The 16,463-nt window shown below is 44.3% G+C and overlaps 1 protein-coding gene across 4 annotated transcripts in view; it reads left to right on the top strand.

Moving 5' to 3' along the window:
• Nucleotides 1–12,062: 12,062 nt before the first annotated feature.
• The window catches only part of RPRD1A (regulation of nuclear pre-mRNA domain containing 1A), a 77,581-nt gene continuing 73,180 nt past the window's right edge, over nucleotides 12,063–16,463 (top strand). Inside the window, exon 1 of one of the 4 annotated variants that reach the window (XM_004059338.4) lies at nucleotides 12,063–12,451. In XM_004059338.4, coding sequence (XP_004059386.1) covers nucleotides 12,301–12,451 — 151 coding nt within the window. In that variant the 5' untranslated portion in view covers nucleotides 12,063–12,300. The remainder of the gene's footprint in view (nucleotides 12,452–16,463) is intronic. The other 3 variants (XM_055368144.2, XM_019014050.4, XM_019014049.3) reach the window with 3 other exon arrangements.

Raw genomic sequence — 16,463 nt, 5'->3', positions numbered from 1 at the left:
AGTAGATACCTGCACCTGCTCTGGTGGAGGTGATAGGGGAGTGAAGTAGACTCTGTGAGAGTCCTTGCTTGTAGATGTGTTTAGTATGTTGGCTTTCTCAAAAGCTGGTTATGCTAGCAGTGAAGTTGTCACATGGACAGACTCAAGATCACCAGTTGCCAGGATGTTGGAGGCAGTGGAATTAGCTGTTGTTTTCTCCTTCCTTGGAGCAGGTTCATTCAGTCATGAGTTGCTGTAATGTCCTGAGTTGGTTGGCCTTTAGACAGGAGGTAGCGCTTTCAAGAGACCACCAGCTGCAACAGTAGAAGGGGGATATAGGCTTGTCCTAAATTGGCCAGGTTAAGTATTCAGGTTTCTCAGGCGATGGGTGGGGTCATAAAACTCCCAAGAGTTTGTCTTTTGTGATCAGCTACCAGGGCAGGTAGAGAAATACGATCAAGTGGGGGGGGCAAGGTTAGGTGGGTCTAAGCTCAGACTCTCCTTGAGTGGGGTTTGCTGCAGCCACTGTGGGAGATGGGGAAGGCGGTTCTTGGACCAATGGGGTTATGTTCCAGAGGGAATTATGGCTGCCTCTATCACCAGGGAAGTGGGGGAAAGCTGGTAGCAATAGACCTCACCCAGCTCCCATCCAGTTGGCAAGGCTGTTCTCACTCTCAACGTACCCAACTAACAGTGCAAGTTTATCTCCAGGCAGCCTGTGCACAGGACTCAGACCTAGTCCCAAGCTTTAAGTTTCACCCGCTAAGAAAGTAAGCATGGCTTTCAGCCATACCCCTCCCCATCCGCCCTCACTGTCAGCTGTGACTCCTGCTCTCCTTTCTGCAGCAGTTCCCATTTGCCCTGGATTCTGCTCAAGAGAGTTTGTGCCCAGTCAAAGTTATTATAAAGTTTAGCCGGAAACTACTTTCACCCTGTGACCCCTCCCAAATTCCACTGGCTGTGTTTCCCGAGGGCCTCTGTGAGATATAGTCAGGGATGGCTTCCCTGGGCTCAAGCTGGAGAATGGAAGTGCCTACAAGGCTCTTCTCACTACTTTCATATTTCACACTAAGTCTGTTTCAGGTTTAAGTAAGGGTAAATCCTTCTCCCATAATCTGGACTTTCGGGTTCCCCAGTGGGGATGTGTGTTCAGAGGCAGCTTTCCCCACTTCTCACCTTGAGAACTCACAGTTTTTCTCCTGTCTCACAGAATTTGCAGCAGCCTACTACTTCTTTCAAATGATCTGTGAATTCTTTTGGTTTTCCTGGTACATTCCTGCGGTGGTTCCTAGAGCAAAAGTCCATGGTGTAAGTCTCCACACACTGTTCTGTCTGTCCAAGTGGGAGCTGTACATCAGCCTTGTCTCCAATCTGCCATCTTGAATTCTTATCTCTATTTTGTAATAACACTTAGCTTAAAATACAAACACATTATATAGCTGTACACAAATTCTTTCTTTATATCCTAATCTTATAAACTTCTTCTTGCCAAAAAATTACTTTTTAAACTTTTTTGTTAAAAACTAATACACACTCACCCTCTCCCTCTCCCTCTCCCTCTCCCCACAGTCTCCCTCTCCCTCTCCCCACAGTCTCCCTCTCCCTCTCTTTCCACGGTCTCCCTCTGATGCCGAGCTGAAGCTGGACTGTACTGCTGCCATCTCGGTTCACTGCAACCTCCCTGCCTGGTTCTCCTGCCTCAGCCTGCCGAGTGCCTGCGATCGCAGGCGTGCGCTGCCATGCCTGACTGGTTTTCGTATTTTTTTGGTGGAGACGGGGTTTCGCTGTGTTGGCCGGGCTCGTCTCTAGCTCCTAACCGCGAGTGATCCGCCAGCCTCGGCCTCCCTAGGTGCCGGGATTGCAGACGGAGTCTGGTTCACTAAGTGCTCAATGGTGCCCAGGCTGCAGTGCAGTGGCGTGATCTCGGCTTGCTACAACCTCCACCTCCCAGCCGCCTGCCTTGGCCTCCCAAAGTGCCGAGAGTGCAGCCTCTGCCCGGCTGCCACCCCATCTGGGAAGTGAGGGGCATCTCTGCCTGGCCGCCCAACGTCTGGGACGTGAGGAGACCCTCTGCCTGGCTGCCCAGTCTGGAAAGTGAGGAGCATCTCTGCCCGGCCGCCATCCCATCTAGGAAGTGAGGAGCGCCTCTTCCCGGCTGCCATCCCATCTAGGAAGTGAGGAGCGTCTCTGCCTGGCCGCCCATCGTCTGAGACGTGGGGAGCACCTCTGCCCCGCCGCCCCGTCTGGGATGTGAGGAGCGCCTCTGCCCCACTGCAACCCCATCTGGGAGGTGAGGAGCGTCTCTGCCCAGCCACCCCATCTGAGAAGGGAGGAGACCCTCCGCCTGGCAACTGCCCCATCTGAGAAGTGAGGAGCCCCTCCGCCTGGCAGCCACCCCGTCTGAGAAGTGAGGAGCCCCTCCGCCCGGCAACCACCCCGTCTGGGAAGTGAGGAGTGTTTCCGCCCGGCAGCCACCCCATCCGGGAGGGAGGTGGGGGTCAGCCCCTGCCAGGCCAGCCGCCCCGTCCGGGAGGGAGGTGGGGGGGTCAGCCCCCCACCCGGCCAGCCGCCCCGTCCAGGAGGTGTGGGGCACCTCTGCCCGGCCGCCCCTACTGGGAAGTGAGGAGCCCCTCTGCCCGACCGCCACCCCATCTGGGAGGTGTACCCAACAGCTCATTGAGAACGGGCCATGATGACAATGGCGGTTTTGTGGAATAGAAAGGGGGGAAAGGTGGGGAAAAGATTGAGAAATTGGATGGTTGCCGTGTCTGTGTAGAAAGAAGTAGACATGGGAAACTTTTCATTTTGTTCTGTACTATGAAAAATTCTTCTGCCTTGGGATCCTGTTGATCTGTGACCTTACCCCCAACCCTGTGCTCTCTGAAACATGTGCTGTGTCCAGGGTTAAATGGATTAAGGGCGGTGCAAGATGTGCTTTGTTAAACAGATGTTTCAAGGCAGCATGCTCCTTAAGAGTCATCACCACTCCCTAATCTCAAGTACCCAGGGACACAAACACTGGGGAAGGCTGCAGGGTCCTCTGCCTAGGAAAACCAGAGACCTTTGTTCACTTGTTTATCTGCTGACCTTCCCTCCACTATTGTCCTATGACCCTGCCAAATCCCCCTCTGTGAGAAACACCCAAGAATGATCAATAAAAAATAAATAAATGAATAAATAAATAAACAAAAAACAAAAAAAACTAATACACAAACATACACATTAGCCTATGCCTAAACAAGGGCAGGATTATCAATATCACTGTCTTCCACCTCTACATCTTATCCCACTAGAAGATCTTCAGGGGCAGTAATATGCATGAAGCTGTCATCTCTTATAACAATGTCGTCTGAAACACCTTCTTTTTTATAAAAGACCATGAGGTCTGCAGGGGAAAGACAAACGAGAGCTTTATTTTCTAAAAATGAGCAATCTGCAGATTAGGGAGAGGAAGCCTCTGATATAAAAAGAAAGCATGCTCTGGAGAACAAAAAGGGGTTCTGGCTTAAATAGGGAAAGGTCCTGCTCCAGTCCTCAATCAGGTCCGTATACGCAAATGAGGAACTCAAACTCATTCAGTCCTGATTAGTTGAAAACAGTTGAGTCCCAATTTGGTAGTTTCCAAGCCCAAACCAGAAGTCTCTGCTGGATGCCCCTTTCAAGTGGTTGGTGGGAGTTTTCCCTACCACAGTGTCTCAGCTCAGAGAGTTTCCCTCTACAGGATCAAATGGGGTGTGACTGCCCTGCTCTCACTCACCATGGCTGTTGGGTTAGTTTCACTCCATATCCTGAAAAGCCTGCCTGAGGCTGTTTCACAGTTAACTCTTTTTCAGAAGTAGAAGTCCACTTTAAAATAAAGATAAAAACCATAGTAAATACACAAACCGGTAACAGAGTTGTTTATTATCAAGTGTTGTGCACTGTACATAATTCTATGCACTAGACTTACACAACTGGCAGCACAGTAGGTTTGTTTACACCAGCATCATAACAAACACATGAGTAATGCATTGCACAATGTTACAACAGTTACACATCACCGAGCAATAGGAAGTGTTGAGCTTCATTATAACTTTATGTGTCTGTCATTGACCAAATGTCATTAAGCAACGCATTATACCATGTTTTGTTTATACATTCACGTCTGTTCAAATCAAATTTTATTTTATTTATTTTTTGAGACAGAGTCTTGCTCTGTCATCCAGGCTGGAGTGCAGTGGTGTGATCTTGGCTCACTGCAACTTCTGTCTCCTGGGTTCAAGCAATTCTCCTGCCTCAGCCTCCCGAGTAACTGGAATTACAAGCATGCGCCACCGCTCCTGGCAAATTTTTGTATTTTTCACAGAGATGGGGTTTCGTCATGTTGGCCAGGCTGGTCTTGAACTCCTGGCCTTAAGTGATCCACTCGCCTCAGCCTCCCTAAAGTGCTGGGATTATAGACATGAGCCAGCCGAGAAAGTTCTTTATTTTGATGGTGGGGTGAAGTCAGAGTGCTGCAGGAAGAATGATGCTTGCCTGTTTAATGGATAGAAGGCAGTGGAAAATGGAATAGGAATGGATTTGGGAAATAGAGAAGTTTGGCCCTGCTGGACATTCAAGAACATAGTGAGGGAGCTGTGGCAATGGGGCTGCAGAAAATGGTAGAACTGGATTAACATGAGCCTTGTATGCCATACTAAAAATATGGTCTTTATCTCATTTGCAAAGCGGAGCCAGTTGAGGTCCTTCTTCTGCCCCAATCAAAATATAGTTATTATTTTCTCATTATACAACAAATACATGCTTGTAATAAAAAATTCAAACCATACTGAAGTATAGGTAAGGTGTGGTGGCTCACACCTGTAATCCCAGCACTTTGGGAAGCTGAGTTGGACTGACTGCTTGAGCGTACGAATTTCAGACCAGCCTGGACAACATGGTGAAACCCTGCCTCTATAAAAAATACAAAACATTAGCTGGGCATGGTGGTGCATGCCTCTGCTCCCAGACATTTGGGAGGCTGAGAAGTGGGAGGATTCCTTGAGCCCAGGAGATCAAGGCTGCTGTGAGCTGTGATTGCGGCACTGCTCTCCAGCCTAGACGACAGAACAGGAACCTGCTTCAAAAAAAAAAAAAAAAAAAAGAAAGAAAGAAAGAAAAGAAATGTATACATTGGAAAGAAGAAATTGCCTGTATTCTTACCCATAGAGCTAGTCACTATTAAAAGTTTGATGTATGTTATGTATCAAAGCCCATGGGCTGGGTGCCATAGCTCACGCCTGTAACCCCAGCACGTCAGGAGGCTGAGGCTGGATGATTGCTTGAGCCCAAGAGTTGGAGACTATCCTGGGCAACACAGGGAGACCCTGTTTCTACAAAAAATTTAAAAGTTAGCTTGATGCACTGGCATATGCCTGTAGTCCCAGCTACTCTGGAGGCTGAGGTGGGAAAACTGCTTGAGCCCAGGAGGTCGAGGCTGCAGTGAACTATGATCGTGCCACTGCATTCCAGCCAGGGTGACATAGCAAGACCCTATCTTAAAAATACCAACCAAACAAACAAAAACCAAACCCACCAACCAAAGACCATAAGAACCACATAACGTTAAACAAAGTTTATTTAGTTTGCTGCAGCAAACAAGAATGAGAACACACCACAGAAACTATGGGGTGTGTTATTAAGAAGGAATTGGGAAGGGCTTATTTTAAGATTTAAGCTTGGAGGTCACTTCAAATAAATTCACATTTTTATACCTATGTATTAAGAATTAGTTCATAAATGTAATTGTTGCATCGTATATACTTTAAAAGGAAAATTGCATTTATACTTGGATATTATTTTATTTTAGGTTTTGAAATTTTTTTAAAAATGTCCAATAAATTTATTCTGATAAAAAAAAAGATTTAAGCTTGTGTTGCGTGATTCTAAAGAGACTTTAGAGGTGCAGAGTCAGTTCTGGATTGGGTGCTGGGAGGAGCAGGAGCAATTTGGTGATTGGGTAGATCTTTGATCATTTTTATGTAGGAGGTCAGAGGGTTAAGATGGGGATAGAGATGTCACTGGCAAAGAAGCTGTAATTATTCATGTTAGTTATCAGAAGGAGATACTAGCAATTTTCATGGCTGCAGGGTGGCCTTGGCTCTGTCTTGCTCCACAACAGTCATAGAATGGACTTGCCTAATTATTGTTTATATCCTGTGAGAACAGTTTATGTTTCATTGGCAAGATTGCAGTCTAGCTGTCAGTAACCAGAGTTATCTTCTTACTTTCTCAGCACTCCCTTTTGACGTAGCTCAAGTCAACCTGCAGGATTATGTTATTCCGTGAAATTCAGACTCATTGTCAAGATTCTATTGATTAGAAGATTGTAAAGAGAACATCATCTTTTGTTCAACTAAAGGCAGTACTTCATATTCCTTTTGTTGGAAGATGGGCTGTTGACTTATTTGACATGACAATGGCTCTGAGGCAGTATTTACATGCATGGGAGTATCAGCTAGAGTCAGCTAGAATACATAATCTCCTAATTTGTTTGTGTATTTCCTGGAACTTTTTAGGAATATTACATATTCCAGAGAAGTCTGTAGAGATGTTAAGTGCATGTTTTTTTTTTTAAGATAGCACATGTTCCATCTCACGAGATCAATATTATATGAATACTCTGGAATTTATGTTGTTTAAACTGGTAAAAGTGCTTGTTAAAGTCCTTTCCTTTAAGGTTGTTATCTGATCTCCTCCAGAACCTAAAATCTCCTGGTCTAAGATCATGTAGAAGGCCAGGCGTGGTGGCTCACACCTGTAATCCCAGCATTTTGAGAGGCTGAAGTAGACAGATCACTTGAGGTTAAGAGTTTGAGACCCGCCTGACTAACATGGTGAAACCCCATCTCTACTAAAAATACAAACATTAGCTGGGCATGGCAGTGCACATCTGTAATCCCAGCTACTTGAGAGGCTGGGGCAGGAGAATTGCAGGAACCCAGGGGGTAGAGGTTGCAGTGAGCCAAGATTGCACCATTGCACTCCAGCCTGGCGGCAGAGCCAGACTCCGTTTCAAAAAAAAAAAAAAAAAATGTATTTTTTTTTTAGGTGGCTGGTGAGACAGTGGCAGCACATATCTATTGCTGATGAGACTAAACAGTTTCCCCTAATTATATTATGATTATATTTAACAGTATTATCGGAATAGATACTGAGAGTATTAAGATATTATGGATAGTAAGAGTATTTTTTAAACTCCAAAGCCTTTAATTTTTTCTTTTTTCTTTGTTTTTTTTTTGTTTGTTTGTTTGTTTGTTTTTTTGAGACAGGGTCTCACTGTGTCATCCAGGCTGGAGTACAGTGGTGCGATCACAGCTCACTGCAGCCTGGACCTCCTGGGCTCAAGAGATCCTCCCACCTCAGCCTCCCAAGTAGCTGGGACCACAGGTATGCACCACCATGCCCGGCTAACTTTTGTGCTTTTCGTACAGACAGAGTTTCGCCATGCTGCCAGGTTAGTCTTGAATCCCTGGCCTCAAGCAATACATGTGCCTTGGCCTCCCAAAATGCTGGAATTTCAGTCATGAATCACTGCGCCTAGCCTTAAAGCCTTTAATTTAGTTCATAAAATATATTATGCTGGGAGCAGTGGCTCACACCTATAATCCCAGCACTTTGGGAGGCCGAGGTGGGAGGACTGCTTGAGTCCAGGAGTTCAAAGTACTAGGATTGCAGGTGTCAGCCACCATGTCTGGGCTTAAAAAAAATTCTTTTTTTGTAGAGATGGAGTCTCACTGTGTTGTACAGGATGGTCTTGAACTCCTGACCTCAAGGGTTCATTCCTGCCTCAGCCTCCCACATTGTTGGGACTACAGGCATGAGCCACTGTGCCAGCTAGCATAATATTTTTGAGGTTAATCTGTCTTGTATCATGCATTATTATTTCATCTCTTTTTATGGCTGAATAATATATCACACTGGTTTTTTGTTTGTTTGTTTGTTTGTTTTTTGAGATGGAGTCTCACTCTGTCACCCAGGCTGGAGTGCACTGGCGCAATCTCGGCTCACTGCAACCTCTGCCTCCTGGGTTCACGCCATTCTCCTGCCTCAGCCTCCTGAGTAGCTGGCATTACAGGTGCCTGCCATCACGCCCAGAGAATTTTTTGGTATTTTAAGTAGAGACAGGATTTCACCATATTGGCCAGGCTGGTCTCGAACTCCTGACTTTGTGATCCACCTCCCCCCACCCTTGGCCTCCCAAAGTGCTGGGATTACAGGCGTGAGCCACCACGCCCAGCCTGATATATGTTTTGATATAACTGTAGCTTTGAAGTAATTTTTGAAATAAGAAACTGTGAATCCTCCAACTTTGTTTTTCTTTTTCAAGATTGTTTTGATTATTCAGGGCTCCTTTCAATTCCATATGAATTTTAAGGTCAGGTTTTCCATTTCTGCATAAAAGGCCATTGGTATTTTAACATGAATTGCATTGAATTTGAAGATTGCTTGGGGGTATTATTGCCATCTTAAGAATATTAAATCCTCCAATCCATGAACACAGGATATCTTTCCATTTATTCAGGTATTTGATATATTTCACCAATATTTTGTAGTTTTCAGGATACAAGTCTTATACTTCCTTGGTTAAATTTATTCCACAGTATTTCAGCCTTTTTTGATGTTATTGTAAATAAGATTTTTTTCTTAATATCATTTTCAAATTATTTATTATCAGTGTATATAAATACAACTCATTTTTGTGTGTTGATCTTATATCCCACAACTTTGCTGAATTTGTTTATTATCTCTAAATTTTGTGGGTGAATTCTTTAAGATCTATATCTAAGATCATATCTTCTGTGAATGGAGACCATTTTACCTCCTGCTTTCCAATTTAGAGACAAGATATAAAAACGAGTCATAAGTATCTAAAGGTATAAATAGTTACAGTCAATATTTTGGAAATATAGCTATAAGTAACAACGTCAATAAATGTAGATCTAACATCCTAGTGCCAAAAGCCATGGTACATTCATACATAGAATGTTCTGGGAGCCTGGAGCAGGGACAGCCAGATTAGACTGTGGACCAAGGAAGACAGAAGGGTTGGTGCTATGACTGAGTCACGGAGTGCTAAATCTAGCTGGAGAGAGAGAATACATATATTAAATTGTAAATAACATAGACTAGTAGTGTAAGTGCTAAATAAGGCATTCAATAATTAAAAAACACAAGGAAGGAATCTAACATTGACTGAGTGGAAAGAAAAGAAAGCTGAAATTTAAGGCAGAATTTAAGCTGAAATTTTAGGTAGAATTGAGACACAGAGGAAGTCAGAGATAGAGAATGAGAAGAGTGGAAATCTCAGGTGAAGACACTGGGAGATGGGAAGTAGTCTTTGGTGGAATGGAGTGGAATATTGTCGAAGATACTTTTAAGGTCTCAGGGGATAGATAGGTTTGGACAGCCTCAGTAGCTCACGTTCTATAATCCCAGCACTTTGGGAGGCAGGGACGGGAGGATGGCTTGAGCCTGAGAATTCAAGACCAGCCTGGGCAACATGGCGAGACCCCATCTCTAAAAAAAAAAAATTTAAAAATAAGCTGGGCATGATGGTACACCTGTAGTCCTAGCTACTTGGTAGGCTGAGGTGGGGGGAATCACCTGAGCCTGGGAGGTTGAGGCTGCGGTGAGCTGTGATGATGCCACTGCACTCCAGCCTGGGCAACAGAGCGATATCTTGTCTCCTTTAAAAAAAAAAAAAAGATAGGTTAAACTCGAACTAAGTTAAAGTTAAAAACTAGGCTAAATAGATTGGATAAACAAAAAGATGTACAATGGAGAAAGAAAGAAATGTGAAGATAGGAATAGATATTGGAGTGAAAAGAGGTGAAGGAACAGTGAACTTCACCTCTACAACGATATCTCTGAACCTCAGGCACAAATATACATATTCTGTTCCTACTTGTTGGAAGTTCTTTTTCTTTTTCTTTTTTCTTTCTCTTTCTTTTCTTTTCTTTTTTTTTTTTTTTTTTGAGATGTAGTCTCACACTGTTGCCCAGGCTGGAAGTGCAATGGCGCGATCTTGGCTCACTGCAACGTCCGCCTTCCAGGTTCAAACAATTCTCCTGCCTCAGCCTCCCGAGTAGATGGGATTATAGGTGCCCACCACCATGCCCAGCTAATTTTTGTACTTTTTGTAGAGACGGGATTTCACCATGTTGGCCAGGCTGGTCTCGAACTCCTGACCTGGTGATCTACCCACCTTGGCCTCCCAAAGTGCTGGGATTACAGGCTTGAGCCACCGTGCCCTGCCCTTCCTTTTCATTTTTTAAGACAGGGTCTTGCTCTGTTGCTCAGGCTGGAGTGCAGTGGCACAATCATGCTCACGGCAACCTCTGCCTCTCAGGTTCAGGTGATCCTCCTACCTCAGCTTCCTGGGACCATAGGCGCATACCACCATGCCCAGCTAATTTTTAAATTTTTAGTAAAGACAGGGACTCACTATGTTACCCAGGTTGGTGTCTAACTCCTGGGCTCAAGCAATCCTCCCACCTCGGCCTCCCAGAGTGCTGGGATTATAGACATGAGCCACACATCTGGCCGCAAAGTTCTTGAATGATGCTTGTCAAAAGATAGTTTAGGAATTCCTATGGTTTCTTATGTATCTTTCTGGAAGTTTCTTGTATTAATATTTAGGGCCAGGCATGGTGGCTTACAACTGTATTCCCAGCACTTTGGGAGGCTGACACAGAGGAGGATTGCTTGAGCCCAGAGGTCGAGACTGCAGTGAACATGACTGAACCACATACTCCAGCCTGGGCAACAGAGTAAGACCCGGTCTCAAAAAAAATTTTAGAATATGATGGTGTATGCATTAGATTAACAATGAGATTTCTGTAATTAATTTTTAACTATATAAGTAATATATTCACGTATTCTTTTTGTAAAAATGAAAACAATATGGACACAATTTAAGGGCTCCAATTCTGATCCTCTCCCTGAGACCAGTATTCATGTGGTGTGTATTCCTCCAAACCTTTGCCATGAGTTTACGTACCTGTGAACCCATATGAACTACATACCTTTAAACAAGAAGTGGTATACTATACTTTTGCTTCTGTAATTAAAAAAAAATCTAGCTGGGCATGGTGGCTCACACCTGTAATCCCAGCATTTTGGGAGGCCAAGGTGGGAGGAATGCTTGAGCCCAGGAATTCGAGGCTGCAGTAAGCTGTGATCATGGCACTGAACTCCAGTCTGGGTGAGAGTGAAGCCCTCTCTCAAAAAGAACCCCATAAAAACCCACTCAAACCCTTCCAAATCCACCATATCTTGGATTAATCCATATTTTAAACTGCTGCATGTATTATGGAATATAGACGTATCTGTGTAGACTGCAACAGTGAATGTTCCAATTTTTCACTGTTACTGTGTTGGACTGAACACCTAGAATAAGCTTCCTGGTGCAAACATGCTGGTGTTTTTTCCAGCATTGACAGCAATTAGTGAAATTGCTAGGAAAGCGTATTCTTATAATTTTTAAATTTTTATTCATTTTTCATTTTTGTGGGTACATAGTAGGTGTATATATTTATGGAGTACATAAGATATTTTGCTACAGGCATGGCAATGCCTAATAATCGCATTATGCAAAGTTGGGTATCCATCCCTTTAAGCATTTATCCTTTGTGTTACAAACAATCCAATTATCCTTTTAGTTATTTTAAAATGTACAATTAAATTATTATTGACTCTAGTCCCCTGTTATGCTATCAAATACTAGGTCCTATTTATATTTAGTCCTTCTATTAGTCCTTCTATTTAGCCCTCCCCCACTACCCTTCCCAGCCTCTGGTCACCATCCTATACTCTATTTAGGAAGGTGTATTTTTAAACGTAATTGGTCATGCAAATAGTCTTTAAAGTGCCTGCCCCAATTTATACCAATTTACACGCCTATGTAGAGATCTGTAATCACTGCTTCTTTGACAGAGTTTCCCTTAAGGAGGGTTCAGGCCTGGCAAACTCCCACCATGCCTCTGAGAGTAACCCAGGCATCACGCCCCTGCCCGTCTCTCCTGCACTTGTTTCGGCTCCGCCCTTTCCGCCTGGCGGTTCCGCTTCTCGGCCGCGCGTTTTCCCAGGGCTTGCAGAGGGAGGGGCGGGGCGTGGGTCCCTGTGACGTCACTGCCGGCCGGACGCCATCTTGCTGGTTTGCGGCCGGTCTTGGATGAAGCGGCGGCCGTGGTGAGAGCGTGGGGAAGGGTGGGGTGAGGGGGCGAGGCCGCAGCTAGGGCGGCGAAACTCTCCTCCCCTCGGCCCCACCGCGTGGGACGGCGTGAACGTGGTGTCGGAGGGATGTCAGCCTTCTCTGAGGCGGCGCTGGAGAAGAAGCTGTCGGAGTTGAGCAACTCGCAGCAGAGCGTGCAGACCTTGTCCCTGTGGCTCATTCACCACCGTAAACACTCGCGGCCCATCGTCACCGTGTGGGAGCGGGAGCTGCGGAAAGGTGAGTCGCCCGCTTATGTCGGCCGCTTCCCACCACCCGGCCGGCCTCCAGGCGCCCCCGGGAACCCCGTTTCTCCAGCGCCCCCGGCTTCCCGGCGTCGGGATGCCAGCGCGCGGTGGTCTGCGGGCTTGGAGGAGCTGCGTGCACCACGCTTCTGCAAAGTCTGGGCTTAGATATTTATTGAATAAAGGAATGAATAATTAAAGAAAACTCCGGTTAGCTTAACACGGAAACAGTAGCAGGGGGTTGGGACTCCACACCCAATTAGGGCCAGAAATTCAGGTGGTCAGGTATTTTTTTCATTCTGTGAATGATAATGGAGGATAAGGGAGGGAGAAGGTAGGGGAGTGGAAAGAAAAAGATTGGTGTGGGTTTGGGAGTTACTTCCGTCATTTCTGTAACGCAGCAACTTATTCTTGTGAAATTGATAGAGGAATAGTTTTAGAAGTCTAATATAAGAAGATGGGTAATGCAGTGGAAAAGACTCTGAATTTGTAGATTTTAGAGGGTCTCAATTGGGCAAGTTTCTTATAACTTCTGCGTTGCAGATGCCTTACCTGAAAAGGAGAGATTTAGAGTAAGTGACCTAAAGTCCTTTCCTATTCTATGATTATATGCCCTAATGCAGTGTCTTTGTTTTGCAAAACATTTGATAGTATTCCTGTAAATGAAGTAAGCTTTTTTGAGATGTCTGTCACTAAAATATTCAGAATCAGTTCATGTATGCAGAGCAACTTTGTAAAAAATTGATTATCCTAGTGCGACTGAAAATAAAAAATTTCATTTGCTTAGTCTCAGACTGTACTTTAATTCTTAATTCATTGGGTAGAGTGGACACTCTTCATTATTGTTGCAAACATCCTGATGGATATGATGGTTTTTTATCAAGTGTTAAAGGTTTTAACCGTTATTAATCAAAATAGACGCTTGCTTACTGAACCTTGTGAAAGCTATATGATGTATGTACGTAACAGCCAAAATGTGAGCCAAAATGTTGGGTGTATAGAACGGAGACAGTCTGTCCTTGTATATTGTTTGTGGTTATGAAAACGTCACCCATCCTTGAGAAGAAATTGATTTACAGCCCTGTTTTTCAGTTTATGTGTAAGTATATGTGTATTGGCCCTGAATGAGGAATTCATCTTCTGTGAGTGGACGGAAAGGTTTCAGAAACACTGATATAAAGGTCTGGAAAGTAGCTGTGAACTTTGAAAAGTCAGGAATTAGCTTTGCTTTTACATTTTACTAGATTTCAGAATCGGTAACAGGTTTATCTTGTTTTTTTTGTTTTTGCAGAGAGCATTTAGAAACACATGTTATCAGTATAGGGTTGATACCCAGACTCTCTTAATAATTATTACAAATCAGTAAAAAAAAAAATGGCAGTACTGTTTATAGGCATTTCACATGAGGAAACCTGAAAGGTCAATAAATGATACTTAATCTTACAAATCAGGAAAAAGTAAGCCAGTGAGGTACCACTTCATGTTCATCAATTGGGCAAAATAATATGACAATATGGATAATTGTTGCAGACAAAGAGAAACAGGAACTCTTATACCACTTCGTGGGAATGTAAAAATATGTAACTATTTTGTAGATCAACTTAGTTGATGAAGTTGGAGGTATATATTAAATATATCCTTTGACTTAGCAGTTTTCTTTCTAGAAATATATTCTAGAAATAAGTATTGTTCTCAAGAATTGTTTATTGCAGCTTCATAATAACAAAATTGAAAACAAGTGAGACCCTGCCTGGGCAACATAGTGAAACCTTTTCTTTACAAAAAATAAGAAAAAAAAAAAACCATTCCATTAGCTTGAGAATGGACAAATAAATTGTGATATTAATAAAATGTAATACTATCGAAAAGTTCTCACGAATGGACTAGAGCTACATGAAACAACATGACTGAATTGAAAAACAAACAAAATCTTGACCTAAGAAAACAAGGTACAGACGAATAATGCTATGGGGTAAAGTCTAAAAACATGCAAAACAGTACTTCTTTTGTTTATAGATATCTATATTAAAATATGCATAGTAGTGATTAACACCATATTCCAAGATAGTGGTTGCCATACTGTGTCCAGAATTGGTGGGTTCTTGGTCTCGCTGACTTCAAGAATGAAGCTGCGGACCCTCGCGGTGAGTGTTATAGTTCTTAAAGATGGTGTGTCCGGAGTTTGTTCCTTCTGACGTTCAGACCTGTCAGGAGTTTCTTCCTTCTGATGGGTTTGTGGTCTCTCTGGCTTCAGGAGTGAAGCTGCAGACCTTCGCGGTGAGTGTTACAGCTCATAAAGGCGGCAGGGACCCAAAGAGTGAGCAGCAGCAAGATTTGTTGTGAAGAGTGAACAAATCTTCCACAGCAGGGAAGGGGACGCAAGCGGGTTGTTGCTGCTGGTTTGGGTGGCCTGCTTTTATTCTCTTATCTGGCACCAGCCACGTCCTGCTGATTGGTCCATTTTACAGAGAGCTGATTGGTCCGTTTTGATAGAGTGCTGATTGGTGGGTTTTATGATCCTTTAGCTAGACACACAGCACTGATAGTTGCATTTACAAACTTTTAGCTAGACACAGAGCACTGATTGGTGCGTTTACAAACCTTGAGCTAGACACAGAGTGGTGATTGGTGCGTTTACAATCCTTTAGCTAGACAGAAAAGTTTTCCAAGTCCCCACCTGACCCAGAAGCCCAGCTGGCTTCACGTCTCATGGCACTCGCCGCAGGACTTTGCGGCACCTAGCTTGGGCACTCTAGCAGCCCAGAGGGAGCTCGTCCCCCATCAAGCCCAGCAGGCACCCACCCGGAACCGTGCGTAGCCCAGGCTCCTGCCGGCGCCTCTCTCTCTACACCTCCCTGAGAGCAGATGGAGCCGGCTCCGGCCTCTGCCAGCCCCACAGAGGGGCTCCCACAGTGCAGCAGCGGGCTGAAGGGCTCCTTGAGCGTGGCCAGAGCAGACGCCGAGGCCGAGGAGGCGCCGAGAGCGAGCAAGGGCTGCTAGCACGTTGTCACCTCTCAATAGGAGAAAGGTATCTAATATTTAACGTATTTAAGAAAATGGTGCAAATGTGGGAAAATTGTAAGATGTGCTTTTAGCAAGGTTTGTGATGTTTCCATATGTTTAAGTGTTTCATAGGTGGAAAACGTTAAAGCATATAAAAAGATGCTTTAGGAGGAGGGTGGTAGTGATGATAGTGTTGATAGTAACAGTGACGCTGATGAACATACCGCTGCCGCTTCAATCCTCATATTAGCCTGGGCTACTCTGCCAAAGGTATCCTTTTCTTGACAGATGACTGCTTTTGCAGGGTGTAGCCTTTGTGTCCTTCCCCTTTCCTGCAGTTTTGCTCATCAACTTCAGGATTCTCATCTCCTGTAGTTTAATGATAATGGCAATCAGTTACTGAGTACCAGACATTCTTTTAGTTATTTTACCATATCTTGAATCACATTATTTCTGCAGAATAATTATGAAAGGAATCGATCAATCTTGAAAGTATATTACAACAAACTAAAGAAAATTAGTTGAACATTTTGTGTTAAGCTAGGCATTCTTTAGTTTCTCAAAGTGTGTAAAGACAAAAATGTGAGAGTGGGAGAAGCTACTGTTTAAAATAAAAGAATGAGCTGGGTACTGTGGCTCATGCCTGTAATCCCAGCACTTTAGGAGGCTGAGGGAGGTGGATTGCTGGAGCTCAGGTGTTCGAGACCAGCCTGGTCAACATGGCAAAACCCTGTCTCTACAGAAAATACCAAAATTAGCTGGGCATGATGGCGCGGGCCTAAGCTACTCAGGAGGCTGAGGTTGGGGGATCATTTGAGCCCAAGAGGTTTAGGCTGCAGTGAGCCAAGTGCGCCACTGCACTCCAACCTGGGCGACAGAGCAAGGCCCTGTCTCAGAAAACAAACAAACAAAAAAATATAAGAATGAATAAGTGAAATTATATATGTTAGATAATGGTAGCCATTCAGTTATGAAGGTTTCGCTTCTTTTCCTACCTTCCTTAT

This window comes from Gorilla gorilla, chromosome 17, assembly GCF_029281585.2.
Source record: "Gorilla gorilla gorilla isolate KB3781 chromosome 17, NHGRI_mGorGor1-v2.1_pri, whole genome shotgun sequence".
Taxonomy (NCBI): Eukaryota; Metazoa; Chordata; class Mammalia; order Primates; family Hominidae; genus Gorilla; species Gorilla gorilla.
Note: the sequence above shows the minus strand (reverse complement) of the source record. Positions and strands in the feature narration are given on the sequence as shown.